General features: G+C 48.2%; 2 protein-coding genes and 1 non-coding gene across 3 annotated transcripts; 1 reads left to right on the top strand and 2 right to left on the bottom strand.

The window, feature by feature from the left end:
- Positions 1–3759: 3759 nt before the first annotated feature.
- LOC120657877 lies at positions 3760–3898 on the top strand. Its single transcript, XR_005668410.1, has one exon. It is a non-coding gene; the product is annotated as a small nucleolar RNA Z247 (small nucleolar RNA).
- Positions 3899–10243: 6345 nt separating this feature from the next.
- LOC120654059 (anthocyanidin 3-O-glucoside 6''-O-acyltransferase-like) lies at positions 10244–12158 on the bottom strand. Its single transcript, XM_039931653.1, has one exon. The coding sequence runs from the start codon at positions 12124–12126 to the stop codon at positions 10711–10713; it is 1416 nt and encodes a 471-aa protein (XP_039787587.1). The 5' UTR covers positions 12127–12158; the 3' UTR covers positions 10244–10710.
- A 2143-nt stretch (positions 12159–14301) lies between these two features.
- LOC120655683 (protein SMAX1-LIKE 5-like) lies at positions 14302–17601 on the bottom strand. Its single transcript, XM_039933624.1, has 3 exons — positions 15848–17601; positions 15311–15527; positions 14302–15204 (listed from the first exon to the last, which is right to left on the bottom strand). The coding sequence occupies exons 1-3, from the start codon at positions 17323–17325 to the stop codon at positions 14647–14649; spliced, it is 2253 nt and encodes a 750-aa protein (XP_039789558.1). The 5' UTR covers positions 17326–17601; the 3' UTR covers positions 14302–14646.
- Between the last annotated feature and the right edge of the window lie 349 nt (positions 17602–17950).

Genomic DNA, 17950 nt, shown 5'->3' with positions numbered 1-17950 from the left:
TCCAATGAGATCCTCTATTTTGTTTAGCTAAATCGACATCTAGAAAGCAAGTAAATCAAAATAATCCCCATATCTAGGATGATAAAAGTAATAAAAAACATCCATCTTTTCTACTTCCATCGTGAGTCCTTCTACTCGCTCCCCTTCAACACTCCGCCATCGCGGCTGCCTCCTATCCTATCGCAGGGGCCATGCCCAAGATAAAAATCCTCCTCCACCATCCACCATGGCAGCGCGTAAACCAAATAAACTAAAAATGTTGAAGTTGAGTGTATTGAAAAGATGGAGATATGAAGTTGTAGTCAAATTTAGCATTGGAGATACATGGCATGGTTGTATATAAGATATACTTAAATACTAAAATTGAAGTACATATAAAAAATTCAAGTTGATGAAACTGATAAAAAGAGAAATCGTAATTGGTATGGTAAGATCGCTTTAATTTTATTCTAGGAGAAAATGGAAAAAGTCTGCACCATTTTGTGAAGTGATTCGACTTTGTATCGACTCTTTGGCTAAGCGAAATTTATACAAATATTTTTTTAAATAAAATGTGAGGAATGCAGTTGTGTGTGAAATGTTGATAATTAGAAATATAGTTGTACAAATATAGTTGTATCAAACAGTAAAATATTAAGGAGGAACCAAACATAGTATCAATATCAGAACATAATGAATGAATGTGTAATATTGAAGAGAAGAGACCTGGAACAATCCTTCACGGTGCTCTTCCTGCATGCCACAGTGATGCAAGACAAAATTTAAGAGTAGCAAAACAGCTGGGGAAGGCAAGGAGCTACCAGAACCGAATGGAATAATGGAGTCGGGAGTGTGTGTAACGCTACGATGGCTTCAACTAAGCAAAATATATAGAGCGTTGGGTTCTACAGATCATGAGAAGTGGAAGGGGTGGTGGTGGTAATGTATTGTTAGATAGAGAGACTTAAGGAAATGACAGCTTGGATGATCAAGTTACAAACATGAGAGAAATGAAGAGACATAGTAAGGTGGATGAATGAGTGCTTCTTCCATTGTTGGTGGCTCAATGGGGATTGAGAGAAATATAAATTAATATTTTCTAGTGGGATGCATCAATCTTAGAAGACAGAAATACAATAGGAGACTAATTGTTTTTCTTTTTGTTAATGTTTCCTAGTGGGATGCATCAATTTTAGAAGACAGAAATATCATGGGAGACTAATTGTTTTTTTTGAAACAAATGTGAGTTTATTTATTAATATTAGATAGACTAATATTTAATTGGTAAATGAAAATAATGTTCATGATACAATAATAAAAGAAAATAAAGGGAGGGGATTTAACATATGTATGTTGCATAGAGTAATATTTAATTGATAAATAAAAAATTTGGCTATTGGGCTTCTTCTTTATTTATACTTTTGATGAACAGCAACATATTGAAAAACATGACTGAGAGAAATAGAAATTATAACACTTAGTGGGTTGATGACATAGCAACATAGCACTTAGTGAATTGATGATGTGGCACCACGAGGATTAAGAGAAATACAATTATGACACTAAGTGGGTTGCATCTATATAGAATATATAGAATATTCAACCCAAAATCAATACCTATCAGAAGGAGGCGGACCCCAAGGGGAGGTAGCAGAAGAGGTTGTCGCCGCTTGAGTGGATCCGATCCCTCAGGTTGTCGAGAAACGGCGACAACAGCCTCCCAACCGCAGCGGCCAAATACGCCATGGAAGTCTCCGGGGTTCGGCGGGGAGTTCGAGCCTTCAAGGGTGTCGACACGGCACCGAAGAAGAAGACTCCGGGTTCGGCGGGAAGTTCGAGCCTTCGCACTGCGAGCAGACTGTGCAGTAGCGGATCTAGTATTTTACTAGCGGGTATGCCACCAAAAAAATTTCAGCCAACAATATGATTCATAAATAATTCATCAAACGGCACAAAATTTCTGAAGAAATTCGATAATAACATAGAAACTCTTAAACGCAACAATTAAGCATAAATATTGCATAAATTAAATATAAATTGTCTAAACATATTAGGTCCAAAATGTACATTAAAGAAGCTTTACATACATACCAGAGTTTAATGCTTCCTCTCCTTTTTGTCTGGTCTGCGATTTTTTAATGCCATGAAAATCTCAATTATATCATCTTCATCCACTTCAGCAAAAATATCCCGTTCAAAAAATGTGACTAGACAGTCATCCAAAAGACTATCACCTAACTTATTTCTTAACTTAGGTTTCACTAAAGTCAATGATGAAAATACTCTTTCCACACTTGCCGTCGCAACCGGTAGAAGCAATACCAATTTCAAAAGTAAGTAAACAATGTCATACATTTTATGCCTCTTTGTTTCCACAAGCTTAACTGAGAAATCAACAAGACTATTTAGACCTTTGAAGCTATCATCCTGTCTTATATCATCAATATAATTATCAAGCTGCAATTCAAGTTTTAGCACATTAGTGCCTTTGATGTCATTTGGATAGAACTCAGCCAGTCTTTGGATCTTTTGTGCATCAAAAGAAGCAAATGAGTCGGAAGGATTCAAGGGACATACCAAAAACCAACTCACCAAGAGAGGAACGCACCTGTACTGTAAAGGTTTTGGATGATAGCACACAGCAGACTAGCAGATTGCAGTTGCAGGAGCCAGGAGATTGGATACGAGCCAGGGAGGAGCACGAGTCGTCAGTGTTGCTACTTGGTGCTTGCGTCCAGCCGCCGGCCAGATGAGATCGATCGAATGCGAGTGACGCAGAACGGAAACGAAACGTCGCTTTGGGTGCCTCGGCGGCGGACCGACGGACTGAAAAGCGTTATTTTTTTTTCTAAATGGGCCGCTACTGCTAATTTGGGCTCGGCCACAGGGTATGCCGCGGCCCACCCGGCATACCTTGTTGCTCCGCCCCTGGAGGTGCGGCTTGGGGTCTCGGCAGACGGCGCGGCGTGGCTGTGGAGAAGAGAAGTCCCGTGAGGAGATTTCGAACGGGTACGGCAACAGGGGTAGGAATCACGGCGAAAAAAATAATTCATTTTTAGCAAAAACATTCTTTAACTCGTAGTTTCTATGGGTCTCCACTCCCTCCCACCATCTTTGGCCCTGACATGCGGGTCCAGCGTGGGGTATGGTGGACCCGATCTGAGTAACAAATATTTTCAATTATTTTCGATCTTTATAGTATAGATATAAACATGCATCCGTGGACAGCCGAGATAGGATCCACGTTCCACAAACTTTACATGGTAATCAGAGCCATTCTTCCAAATACATCTACTAGCCTCGCCCATGGCGTCGTCCTCTTCCTCGACTCCCATGGCACTCGGACCTACGGTCTCTGAGAAATTGACCATGGACAATTTCCTTCTCTGGAAGGCACAGGTCCTGCCAGCCACCCGAGGTGCTCAACTGATGGGCTATCTCGATGGCACGACGGAGCCGTCAAAGATCGTCGAAGTTGTCAAGGACAACAAGAAGCAAGCAGTTCCCAATACGGAACATGATGCTTGGCTGGCCAAGGATCAACAGCTCCTTGGCTATCTGCTCAACTCGTTACACAAAGATGTGTTGGCGCAGGTGGTTGAGGTGACGACCTCGGCCGAGCTGTGGAGCGCCCTGCAGAGGATGTTCTCTGCGCGCTCCCTTGCGCGGGTCACAAATCTGCGCGTCCAGTTGGCAAACCTCAAGAAGGGCAACTTGTCGACTCCGGACTACTTAGCCAAGATGAAGGCGATCAAAGATGAACTTGCTGTTGCTGGTAAGGGGGTCAGCGATGAGGAGCTGGTCTCCTACATTGTGAATGGTTTGGGTTATGACTATAATCCTTTTGTGTCATCTGTCCTTGGCCGTTCCGAACCAACCACGCTGAGCGATCTGTTTGCACAACTTATGGCATATGATACACGACTCGAGATGTTTCAGGAAGATGGGCAGTACCAATCTTTAGCAAATGCAGCAACACGTGGCCATGGAGGATACCGTGGCCGCGGCAACAACAACAATCGTGGGCGTGGGCGTTCTGGTTGTGGCAATGGCGGCCGCGGCAACAACAATAGCAATGCCGGTGCACCTAAACAAGGAGGTGGCCAGTCAAGCTCCAAGCCACTTTGCCAGATCTGTAAGAAGCCAAACCATGAAGCCCCAGAGTGCTGGTACATGTATGATGAAGACTATCAACCAAAGAGTGCAAGTGCGGCTACATCAGGCTATGGAGTTGATACAAACTGGTACACCGACAGTGGATCAACTGATCACATCACGAGTGAGCTAGAGAAGATCACGGTTCATGACAAGTACAATGGTCAAGATCAAATCCACACCGCCAACGGCTCAGGTATGAAGATTAGTAGTATTGGTTACTCAATTTTACATACCCCAGAAAAGGATTTGCATCTTAATAACATCCTTCATGTTCCTAGCGCATCCAAAAATCTTATCTCTGTTCATCGCTTGACAGCTGACAACAATGTCTTTCTTGAGTTTCACCCAAATTTCTTTCTTATAAAGGACCAGGAAACCAAGAGAACTCTTCATCGAGGTAGATGTCGAGGCGGTCTCTATCCCCTAGATAATTATTCTGCTGGAGCAAGATCGGATAAACAGGCTTATGGAGTAGACAACCCTTCCATCTCAAGATGGCATAGTCATTTAGGCCATCCCTCCTTTTCTATTGTTCAGCGTGTGCTTAGGAACAATGATATTCCTTGTGTTAAAGATCAAGACATTGATACTATTTGTGATTCATGTCAGTGTGCTAAGAGTCATCAACTCCCTTATCCAAAATCCAACAGTGTTTCTTGTAATCCTCTAGAATTGATTCATTCCGATGTTTGGGGTCCCGCTCCCTTCTCTGTTGGAAAATATTCATATTATGTGAGTTTCATTGATGATTTTAGCAAGCATACTTGGATCTATTGGTTGAAAAATAAATCTGATGACTTTCAAGTCTTTCAAGATTTTCAAAACTAAGTCGAGTGAATATTTGATAAAAAAAATTCTCGCCATGCAAACTGACTGGGGTGGTGAATATGAGAAATTGAAATCTTTCTTTCAAAAAATAGGAATAACACATCATGTGTCCTGTCCTCATGCACATCAACAAAATGGAGCAGCGGAAAGAAAACACAGACACATTGTTGAGGTTGGATTAGCCCTTATAGCAAATGCTTCCATGCCGCTGGAATTTTGGGGAGAGGCATTCCTTGCAGCCACCTATCTTATTAACCTCCTGCCGAGCAAAGTGATTGATTTCAAAACTCCAGTAGAACTTCTTTTCCAAGAGAAACCTGATTACAAGTCCCTTAGGGTGTTTGGCTGTGCATGTTGGCCTAACCTTAGGCCATACAACACCCATAAACTTGCTTTTCGTTCTACTCGGTGTGCCTTCCTTGGGTATAGCTCACGGCACAAAGGTTTTAAATGTTTAGATATCTCCACTGGTCGCATCTACATATCTAGAGATGTAGTCTTTGATGAATCTGTGTTCCCCTTTGCATCTCTTCATCCAAATGCAGGAGCAAAACTTTGCAAGGAAATTCACCTCCTTCCACAACATCTTCTAAATCCAGGGGATGGAACTTTGACTAACCCAATTACTACTAATACTTCTGTTCATGATGGATTACACAGCACAGCGCAAGGAATTGTAGAAGAAAACTCGGCGCCAAATGCTCCCTGGAACCCATTGGCTCCGAGCAGTAGCATTGGCATCGGATCCCAGGCGGATTCGCCTGCAGCTGCTCCGACCTCGAGGGACGTAGCACCGTCTCCGCTCTCGTTGTGTGACCAGGTTGTTGGTGTGGGGGATTCCTCAGCTGACAACTCCAACCCGTCACCAGCATGTGTCGCGCCCAGCTCCATTCCTGCGCCGAGTGTTGAACCTCCTCTGGCTGCTGGGCAAAATTTCCCTGTTGCACCTGTGGAAGCACAGGATGTTGTGCCGCTGTCCAGACCTATGACACGAGCACAAAGGGGGATCGTTAAGCCTAAAAGGTATACATATGGTACTGCCAGGTATGGAAATTTTTGCTCCACAGGTGAACCACAAAATTTACAAGAAGCGCTTGATGATCCAAGATGGAGAGCGGCTATGCAGGAGGAGTATGATGCTTTGATGAGGAATCAGACCTGGCATTTGACTTCTAGCAAAAAATGCAGCAATCTCATTGACTGCAAATGGGTGTTCAAAGTGAAGAAGAAAGCTGATGGAACAATTGATAGATATAAGGCCAGATTGGTGGCAAAGAGCTTCAAGCAATGGTATCGCATCGATTATGAGGACACATTTAGTCCAGTGGTAAAAATTGCAACTATAAGATTGGTTCTTTCCATTGCGGTATCAAGAGGATGGTGTTTGAGGCAACTAGATGTTCATAACGCATTCCTTCATGGTGTTCTGGAAGAAGAGGTATATATGAAACAACCACCAGGTTTTGAGAAAGGAAATGAACAACATCTTGTGTGTAGATTAGACAAAGCTATTTATGGACTTAAGCAAGCCCCAAGAGCTTGGTATTCCAGGTTAAGCACAAAGCTAATTGACCTCGGTTTTAAAGCTTCGAAATCAGACACATCGTTGTTCATCTACAGGAAAGGTCAGGTAACCATTTTCATGTTGATATATGTTGATGACATAATTGTTACCGGATCTTCTCAAGAAGCTATTGCAGCATTACTCCAAGATCTCAAGAAGGATTTTGCTCTAAAAGATCTAGGAGAGCTTCATTATTTTCTAGGAATTGAAGTTAAGAAAGAGGGCAGTGATATTATACTGTCACAAAATAAATATGCACAAGAAATTCTTACTCATGTAGGCATGGTCAATTGCAAGCCTTCTCCTACACCCTTGGTGACAACAGAAAAGCTGTCCAAGCATCTTGGCACACAGTTGAGTCCTGATGATAGCGCAAGATACAGAAGTGTGGTAGGAGCATTACAATATCTCACCTTGACACGGCCGGACTTAGCTTTTTCGGTGAATAAGGTGTGTCAATTCCTTCATGCTACAACTGATGCCCATTGGTCATCAGTCAAGAGAATACTCAGGTATATCAAGCTCACTATAAATATAGGACTGAGAATACAAAGAAGTGCTTCTACACTTATAAGTGCATTCTCAGATGCTGATTGGGCCGGAAGTGTCGATGATAGAAGATCAACTGGTGCCTTTGCTATCTTTCTTGGTGATAATATTATATCTTGGAGTGCTAGAAAATAGGCTACTGTCTCTAGATCGAGCACCGAAGCTGAGTATAAGTCAATGGCTAATGCGACGGCAGAGTTAATATGGGTAGAATCACTGCTTGCTGAACTTGGCATTGTTCCTAAGGAAAAACCATGCTTATGGTGTGACAATTTAGGTGCAACCTACTTGTCAGCCAACCCTGTTTTTCATGCTAGAGCCAAGCATATAGAGATTGATTTTCATTTTGTTCGAGAAAGAGTTATGAACAAGCAATTACAAGTCAGATTGATTCCCTCAGGAGATCGGATAGCTGATGGCTTTACAAAGGCACTTCCAGTACAAAAACTTCAAGAGTTTCGGCACAATCTAAATCTTGATGAGAAGAAGACTTTAGATTGAGGGAGGGTGTTAGAATATATGTAACATCTATGTAACATATTCAAACTCTTGGCTGCGACCATGAAGTATTGATACGATAGATCATAGTTGATTGACTCGGTTACAGATTAGTTCTAGTAGGCTTATCTCTAGGAGTTGTTACCGAGAACAACAACTATATTGTAACAAACTTCTCTGTAAATCTTTGGGTGTTTTACCCCTATATAAACATGCATCTGTGGACAGCCGAGATAGGCATCCACGTTCACAAAACTTTACACGCTTAACTTCCAACGGGCCATAGCATGATTGCAAACTAACCAGCACCACGAGATTGTACGCAGCTCCACAAACCAAATGTGGATCCAGCAGTGGGTCTACAGGGGTTGAGCCCCTCTAGACCCCACAAACAATGAAGCTCCCCTCTATTTTATTTGAAGGAGAAAGGAGGAGGAAGAACAAAGGAAGGGAGAGGAAGAAAAACAATCAGCCCCTCTTAATCCATTTCTGGATGTGCCATTGCCACAAACAACGAGCAGGTTTAGATGGTCTTCTCGAGGTTGTTGCAGTTTGCGAAATTATCATATTGGTTGTAGAACTTCTTGTTAGGTTGAATTGTCCCCTCCACTATCTACTTAGATTGAGTAATATACGTTAGTGTTTAGTTACTCTCCATTGAAATCTTTGCACGGTTCCTCTCTCAGCACCTTTATCGTTTTGCGCCTTACTCCCATAATGAACTCCTAGAATTTTTTATACAGATTAATGGTTGTGTGAAATAATTTTCATACACTCATTTGGTGACTGCATACAAATTAGATCTGACAACTAAATTAGAGAGTTGTTGTTCAATTTCTAGAACTGTACTCTTTTGTGGGATTTTTTTAAATGCTAGAATTGCATTTTTCATGTGATGGAGGGAGTATTTCCAAAGAGACATTGGGTTGTTTCATGTAGCTGTCTATAATTTCAAAGAAGACATGGTATTGTTTCCTATATCTTCTTGCACTTGCTTAATTAAATATCCGCACCATAGGCCCGAATGTGGTTCTTGCGCCGCGGACTTGGGAAGGGGCACCTCCACCCTCCTTCCTCCACTCGTCATCTCCTCATACGATCGCAGACACCTCAAGCGGACAGGGAGATATTTGTGTTGTGACCAAGCAAAGCCATCTATACTGCCGCCTTTCCCCGAGACCCCAAGCGGTGGCGTCCTTGGCTCTGATGGGCGCTACCGAGGAACTGGTTTTGACAAGCAAGAAGCGCCAATCGGCATCACAAGCTCCTCCACCGGCGACATCTTGAGAAGCTCGTGCAGATGGCCGCCCACCTCGCCCCCTACACCCCTACCACAAGAAGCCCACCGTCACCTCCTCCAACATCCCGATCACTATATGAAAACACGTTTTAGGTAATATGGTGTTGTAACAGGACTTTGATGCCCACCATGAAAATAAGAGTTACTGTCATTGTTTAAACCCATTACTAATAATTCCAACCTGACTTGGTAACACTGAAGTCCGTTACCATTAATTCGTTATTGGTAACGAACATTGCTAGAGTCGGATACCAATGATATTGGTAACGACATTGTTAACAATATATTACGCACATTGGTAATGGACATTAAGAATGTAACACAAATTGGTAACGGACCTTAACAATCCCATTACCAATGAGACATAATTTGGCACATATGTTACTGGTAACGGGCATTGTTAACGTTCATTACCAATGATGTGCACATAATTTTTTATTTTTTTATTTTTCTGATATTGTTTTCTTACACTGTGAGCACATAAGTGATGACCAAAAATCAAACCAATCAGACTTAAGGTGTGACCTTAGAAATTCAAAAAGATTAAAAAATATTAATATAAAAGGACTACGTCCCTCATTCAACCGCAAGTGATTGTCTGGTGTAGTGGTTAGGGGAGGCTCGCACGAACCAAGTCTAAGTAGAACTAGTTTGAATCCTAGAGGAGATAAAAATCATGTCTCTTGGAGGAAAAGAAGGCAGGTCAAGTGGGGGTGGCTCTTGGGTATAGAATTTTTTTTTGCTACCATTTGATATTTTCTTAATATGTTATTATTAAGGGTATCAACATAATATCGGTTACCAATGACTGTCATTAGTAACGGGCATCAACACCGCGTGGTAATAGCTAGGCATCAACAATGCCTGTTACCAATAACGGTCAGCAACATAATGCCTGTTACCAATTACTGTTATTGGTAATGCATTTATGCCCATTACTGATGATGAGTCATTAGTAGCGTAATAAAGGTAATGTCAGCCATGCGCATTACCAATGACTATCTCCGCCCGTTACCATTGAGCCTTTCTCCAGCCGTGATACATGTCTGCCTCACCCCTACTAGGTGAACTCACAAGCAAGCGCGCTACTTTCGAGAACAGTAAGACTGTAAGAGCATCTCCAACAATCCCCTTTTCCTGAATAAACTGTCAATATTGGGAAGAAATATGCTACAACAGTTCCCTAATAACACTCTCCCCCCCCCCACAAAAAAAATAATTATTGGGGTGTCCTAATATTTCAGCCCAACTCCTCTCAAGGGAGAAATTTGGCCCTCCTAATATGTTAGTTGTATTGCGATGATATTGTTGGAGATATGTAAAGTGCCCTAATAACAAATAAAAGTGGTATTGGGATATCCAACCATATATTATTGGAGATATTTATTGGGGGACTGCTGGAGATACTCTGAAGACTATTAAGTTCACATCCTTGTACTCTCAGCTAGGGTGAGTGCATTGAGGTTCCTGAACTACTAGGGCCGTAGGGCGAGGACAACAGTATAGCAATAGTGGAAAATGAAATGGATGGATCATGGATGCAGGTATATTGTTGTAGCTTAGTCAATAAGAGGATAGACACAATCTTGTAAAAGAGAAGAACTGACACACTAGAAACACTCATTCTTATATGTGTCACTCGTGTGTCCGAGTAGTCCTTGACCTCTTGAGATGCTGCTGCCAAATCCTGTGAAGTTATTCAATTCACATATGTGTGCGTGTAGTAGTAGTATAAGTAGACAGAGGCATGCAATGCGGCCGTCAAAGATGGGGCAGGCAAAATGACAGTGCACATCCACGCAGTATACTGCAAGTTGCAACTTGCAAGCTATAGCTAGCAACCGTTGGATGTTGGATGGACGAGCAAATCGAGCCACGCAATGCCGTCCGCAAAACTCTTTTGGAATCGCTCCATGTCACCAGCGGCCGCCGGCAGAGAGACACCCACCTCCATGCCGCCGCCGCCGCGTGCCTCCGCCACCGCTATCGCGCCGCCCTTGGCCGCCGACACGATCTCCACCTTGGCCGGCCGGCCCAAGCCAAAGTCCACGTCGTAGACATGGAACCTGGGCGAGCCGGATACGGACAGGATCCCGTGGGCGACAGCCTCTTTGACTCGGTCCACGCAGGCGTCCCACGTGTCCTGCGCCCCCTCGCGTACCTCCTCCTCCGCCGCCGCTCCCACCGCTGCGCACGCAGCGAACAGGCCGCCGATGCCCGCGGCGGCCACCTCCTCCTCCGGCGCCGAGGCGATGGCCGGGCAGAGGCAGTTTCCGAAGTAGGTGGCCTGGATCGCCGGCTTCAGCCGACGGCGCTGATCCACCGAGAAGACGAAGTAGCTGGCCGTTTCGCCCCTCCTGCGTGTCGTCGTCCCTGCGGCTCTCATCGCTCGGCAGTAGCAGGACCAGATGAAGCCGTACGTGGCGAGGATCGATGAGCACCGGGGCGGCGTCGTGATGCCGCGGCGCGCCGCCTCGCCGGCGACCGCGGCCTTGATGCTGACTAGCAGGTTCTGGGGCAGCGTGAACGTGGCCACAAGCTTGTCCTCGAACGAGCTGGGCGCCGCGCTGACGAACTCGAACCCGTCGTCGGAGATCATCGGCGGCAGGCTTTTCAGGTAGATGTCGTAGAGGCCCCTGGGGTCCTGGATGAGCGCCCGGTCGATGACCGGGGGCGGAGGAGAAAGCCGACGATGGTCATCTACAGCTCCGGCGCCGGCGGCCCAGGTGTGGAGGAAGTGCGTGGAGCTGGCGCCGTCGCAGGCGGAGTGGTGGACGGTGACGCCGACAGCGAGGCCCCGGAGCAACAGCGTCGCCTGCACGGCGAGCACCGCGCGGCCCTCGGGCAGCGGCGGCACGAGCGGGGCTACCGTGGCCACCCGGACGGGGTCGTCGGAGGCGAGGTCGTCGACGTCGACGTCGTATTCGGCGGTGGTGAAGCGGACGGCGTCGCCCGGGCGGTAGAGGATCTCGTGGCGTTTGTGGGCGAGGCGGACGTGGCCGGCCAGCGGGTAGAAGGCGCAGAGAGCCCGGGACAGAGAGGTCCTGAGGGCGGAGAGGACGGCGGCGACGTCGGCGTCCGGGGGGAGGCGGTAGAGGAAGACGCGCTCGACGGGAGGGAAGTGGAGCCACTTGACGTCGAAGAAGGTGAGCGGGATGGAGCGCGGCGGCAGTGCGGGAGCAGCTGGCGCGACGAGGGCGGTGTGGAGGACGCGGAGCTGCGGCGGGAGGCTGCTGCCAGCAGGCGCCATTGTGGTTGTGGATTTGTGGCTGGGCTGTTGAATTCTTGGTTGGGTACCTCGATTGATCAGTTGCTGTAGCTGACGGATTATATATATATATATATATATATATATATATATATATATATATATATATATATATATATATATATATATATATATATATATATATATATATATATATAGCGCCCGGCCGGGGATCAGTTCGGCAGCTAGCTTGCTAGCTACCCGCACGTGCTTGCTGTAGCTGGTGGCGTAGCTGCTAGCCTGCTGTTGTTGGTGTTTGACTGTTGGTTGTTCGAGCGAGGGAGCCATTCGGTGCTCCATCGCTGCTTGGTCATGGGCCGCCGTTGTATGGTGAGCTGGGATTTGTTGGCTCGGGGATCCAGCCACATCGGAGGCCTTTGTATTGCAGACATGGGTCCTACTAGTCCGCGAGCACACGACTGCACGAGCCTGGAAGGAACCTAACAACCGATTTCCGACAGCCCAAAACATTTCATTTTCGGTTTCCACATCATTTCCTTGACATTTTCGCCTTCCCCACTACATAAATCATTTTTAGGGATGGGTACGGTACCCACCCTAGTTTTTGCAGTTATTAGGAGCAGGTAAATCACCCATCACTAAAAATAATTTTAAGGAGCAGATCATATCATGACGTGATTCGTCTCTAGAAATCGATTTTTAGAGGCGGATCATGCCGTAGTCTACACCTACAAATCCATATCCGAAAAATAAAAAAATCCAAAAAATCGAAAACAACAAAATAAAAAAGAAAAAATATTCTAGGCAACTAGCCACCAACACAAGCTCTGTAGCATCGAGCTACATTTTTTTTGACAAAATATGCATATTTGAATCACCTAGGATTTGAACCACCCTATCTCAAGCCTCGGTCATGTCTCCTTTACCACCACACCACATCCGCTTGTGACTAAATGGGTATACTATTCTTTTATATTAATTTTGAAGTTAATTTGTAAGGGCGGGTGACGCCGTTACCTGCCCCTAATAATCCTTGATCACCGTAATTTATCGGGTTTGACCCGACAAACTGTCGAATTATACCGTTTTAAGTACGTGGTAACTGTATTAATATTTAAGATGATAGTTTGCGCATTTAAACTGATTTAATTTAAGCGGTTCTGTTAGGTAGCGAGAGTCGCCAACACGCCGTTTCACCTCGAGGGTCCCACCAACGCTCGTTCCTTGTGCCGAGCGAGCCCTGGGAGGAAGAGAGGAGAGAGGATGGGGCTAGAAAATATTGAATAATTTCTGACCAGTAGATCCCACGTTATTTAATTAATTGTGCTATAGGAAGATTATTGTGGGACAGGTTACTTATAGTATGTGCAATATCCTACAGGGACACTTCTATAGAGAGCAACATACTCCAATCATTATGGATGCCCTTAGGTTGCCGGTCTCTACCTGTGTTGCTGGCTTCTATATAGAATAATAAGTTGTTTGTGGTGACTTCATCAATTTTGAGGATCTGCCGGCTCATTCTCTTAAAGGTGCTTATAGGGATAGGATAGCATGTGTGTATACATTAGGATAAGTGCGCGTGCGCATTTGTGAACGTCTGCATCTGTACTGTATTTGATAAAGAACAAAAAATTGTCTCATACCAGAAAGTTTAAAATCCCGGGGGACAAAGGAATATTATGTGCCTCTAAAATTTCCACGAGGATTTCTATGGAATGCCTTATTTCACTGAAACGCGTTTCAGGATACCTTCTATCCAACAGAACAAAAATTTAGAGCCAAGCGCAGCCCACGTGGTGGATGGGCTCCGTTTGTGCAAAGACGCCGAGCAGCCCAGAAACCCAGACCGGTCACCGGTAGTACCACCATCCCTCCTGCTTCGTCCCCACCTTCCCGCCAATTCTAAAGTTTGAACGTTGCAAGAGCAGGGTTAACCAAAAACCGGTCAAACCGGTCCGGCCCGGTTTCGGTTTGGGTCGGTATCAAACCGGTCCAAATTTAAAATTCAAATTTGAATTCAAAAAATGAAAAATTCCTAAAAATACTTCAAGGTGCGACGAATATAATCGTGTCAAATTTTCTCAAAAATTCGTTCATTTAGTATAGTTTTTGGGATTTGAAGTTAAATCAAAAAAGAAAAAGAAAAAAATGGGCCAGCCCAAGAAAGCCCACCACATATTGCAACCGGTAAACCGGTCAAACTGGGAAATCACCTTTGCGGATTTTTTGGTTAAAACACCGGTAAACCGGTCAAACCGGCCGGTAAACTGGTCAAACCGGTCGGTATACCGGTCGGAACCGTTTACACATGCGATTTTGAATTTGGATTAGAATTCAACCGGTTTCCACCAGTTTCCGGTCAAACCGGTCCAGTAAACCGCTACCGGAGGGCGGCGGTTGGACCGGACCGGTCGGGATTGTAAACCCTGTGCAAGAGAAGCAACGACCACCTCCTCCTCTCCAGCAGCTGCCTCCATCTCCGGCGTCCCTACCACCATGGATTATTGGAGCCATCGCTCGGCGATCCAAGGCCACAGTCTAACAATGGCTGCCGAGGCTGTCGGTCCCATCACCGCTGCCTTGGCGGTCGTTCGTTAAGTCGCTTGGAACGAGCTCATCTTCTTCGCTGCTGGTGCAGCCACCATCCTGACTTTCCTCGCCGTCAGCACAGAGGTTGAGATCAAGGCTGCAACCGCCCCTCCAGCGCTTGGATTCCCTCGGCAGCCGGACATTACCGGCCTTCCTCTTGAGATCGCCAGACGGCTGCTCATCGGTCCACAGCTGCAGAACATTCTCCATGTCCATGGAATCAGTCATCGTGTCCGATTCCTGCGCTGTTGCTTGCTTTGCATCCGTGTCCGTGTCCTCGCTCCTGTGACAGCGGAACTCGTCCAGCGTCTCAGCGGAGTCCGGAGGAAACAGGCTGAGCGTGGTCTTCACAACCTGGTGCTTGATCTCCTTAGTCCCAAAGCTTAAGCAGAGGCCCGGATTGCGGGAGGAGGTGGTTGCATTGGCCGGGCCAGTCGGCTGGCTGCGTTGCAAGTGAACCCTCCGGCACAACCTGCTCCATTTCCTCTTCAGATACATCAGATCATCCTGCGTCAATCGAACACACACGAGCCGTCTTGAGTACGACATTGTTCAGATGAACAGGTTGTTCCTGACTTTTGCAGATGCAAATGCTAGGTTTCTTGGTTCTTACCTTGTGCGACGTCTGAGGCTCGTCTGCCTGCGGCCAACCAGGGAAGAAGGTCAGCGCAAGATTGGTGCCCTCTGCCTTTGCTCTCAAAGCTGATGCTTCAGTCTCGTAGCTCCTGGCGCATTCCTCGCACATGACCGGCACGCCATCCTCTTCTCCGGGTGAGGAATCCATCAGTGGAAACTTTGCAAGTTGGGCAACATTGCCGTCCGTTTGGATGCTAAAAGAGCAAGAATGCAAAATAATAAGCTTCAATGTTGCAACACTATCAAGTAGCAGTATGCAATTGTTTGCACTCTAGATAGGCCAAAAATTTTCAGGGTTGTTCCTGGCTAGTTTCCACTAGCAGTGCAACATGCAAGGTGCAAGGAGCCAGGCTATGCCTGTCCAGCTGAGCACACCAAACAAAAGCAGAGCACGCCAGGGACAGCAACGCATCAGTCACGGCAAAAGGAAACCAAACAAAGCAAAGCATGTAGTACGAAACAAAGGTAACAGTAGTAGGCAACAGCACTGCCACGAGGACTAGCGCTCTGTCACCTTGTTGCGGCGCGTGGGCCGAGCGCCAGGCCGAGGCCGGCGCCGGCGGGGACGGCCACCGGCTGCAGCGCCCACGTCGCCTCCAGGGACGACCGTTGCTGGCACCGCATGTAGGTTCCGTAGCTCGCGGCCGCCACCAGCCAGGCGCGCCCGCCGCGGAGCTCGCCCACCAGGCGCGCCAGCTCGGCGGCCAGGTGCGCTGCGGGGCTGAAGCCGCCGGACGCCGCCACGGCGCGGGCCTCGTCATCGTCCTCGTCGACGGCCCAGCGCATGTCGCCGACGTCGATGACCAGGCCTCCGGTTCTGGTGTTGGTTGTTGCGGCCGTGGCGGCGACGGTGCGGCGCAGGTCCGCCACGCACGCGTCCACGTCGGCCTTGGCCATGAGCCGGACGTGGACGTGGGAGAGGTGGAGCCGGAGGACGCGCGCGCCGCGGAGCTCGTCGGGGACGTCGCCTCCTTCCAGCAGGCGGCTCACCAGCGCGGCGACCGATGCCTCAGCGACGGACACCGAGTCGCCGACGACGACGACGACCATGGGGTTAGTTCTTCCCCCATACGTCCGCGACATCACTTGCAGGATCGCCCTCACGTCCTCCTCCTTGCTTGGCGATTCGAGCTCGACGTCGGGCCGGTAGTTCAAGAACGGCGCCGGCCACGACGCGCCGCCGGGGTAGCCACACGGCTCCAGGAAGGACAGCGACGACGGGACGACCTGGGCGGGCGCTAGAGCAGGGGAGGATGATGGTGTTGTCGAGGTGCCGTGGTGGTGGCCGGGGCCGAGCATCATGGCGGCGCCCTCCTCCTCGAGGTTGGTCTTGACGGCGGCGCTGGAGAAGCCGGCCTCCTTCATCACTCGGCTCACGCTGGGGTCATCGAGGATGGAGATGATGAGCTGGTCCAGCTCGACCTTGATCGTGAGCATCGGCTGCTGCGGCTGCGGGGAGGTGGATGCCGGGCCAGGCGGCGACGGCGGCTGGGTCTGGAGCTCGACGCAGCCGCGGCGCTGGTTGGCCTGCGCGCGCTTGAGCGCGGCGACGAGCGCGTTGGACAGCGTCGGGCTGGGCTGGTGGAGGATGGACGCGGCGAAGGACGTGGACGACGCCGAGGACGAGGACGGCGACGAGAGCGGCGAGCCCGCCACCGCATTGGCCGTCGGGAGCCGGTTGAGCGCGACGTTGAAGCAGAGCTCCAGCGCCCGGCACTGCGCCGGATGGGAGGGGTACGGCGGCGGCGGCGCGGCGCTCGCGTGGGTCCTGGCGCAGGCGCGCCAGAGGAGGCTGTAGGCCGGCGTGGAGGCGGCTGTGGGGAGGAGCGGCGCCGGGGACGACGACGAGGCGCCGCCGAGCATCGTGTAGGCGACGTGCAGCGGCGTGACCTGCGCGTGGCCGCGGCGGCGCGCCAGGCCCAGGGAGAGCTTGAGCACCGCGGCGGCCTCGGCGGTGAGCGACTGGTGCACCGTGTATCCGCCCGCCCGCATCGCGGCGATCGAGCTGCGGCTCACTGCACACCTGCGTCCTGTTGCTGCTGCTGCTGTGTGAATCGAAGCGTGTTGGTGCAGGTGGTGTTCTCTTCAACCTTGAGACCGGCCAGCCACTGCTTCAACCGTGGCGGATTGCTGTTTATTTGGCAATGGACGCGCGCGTAGCTTTCTCTGGGTTTTCTATTTTTTCGAACGATTTCTTTCTTTGGGTTTTGTAGCTAGGGTTGTATGGCTGCTACGGCTGGGATCCGACGCAAAAGCGGCTTTATCGTCTGATTTATGATCGATCGGCATGCTCTTTCTCATTCCGATTCATCTGTGGCTCGTGTCTCTTTCTGCAGAGGGGGCAGCGGGGGCAGGTCAGTTTGTCTCCTTTCCACACAGTGGGTGTGGGACTGTGGGGTTTGGGCGCAGCAGGCTTTGGTTTGGTTTGCGAATTGGACCGGCCGGGAGAGCTCAACACACATCCCTTTCGGTCCTTTCTGCCGCGCGGCAGCGGCAGTGGCACTGGCACCCTTTCTTTTGTCCCTCTGTTTGCCCTCAGTGATCTTTCCCTTTCCGCTCTACAGAACCTTGTGTTACATGCATGCATGTTACTGTAGTTCTTACTGGTTCATCTTTC

Source organism: Panicum virgatum, chromosome 1N, assembly GCF_016808335.1.
Source record: "Panicum virgatum strain AP13 chromosome 1N, P.virgatum_v5, whole genome shotgun sequence".
Classification (NCBI taxonomy): domain Eukaryota; kingdom Viridiplantae; phylum Streptophyta; class Magnoliopsida; order Poales; family Poaceae; genus Panicum; species Panicum virgatum.
The sequence above is the reverse complement of the archived record's forward strand: the minus strand, read 5'-3'. Positions and strand labels throughout refer to the sequence as shown.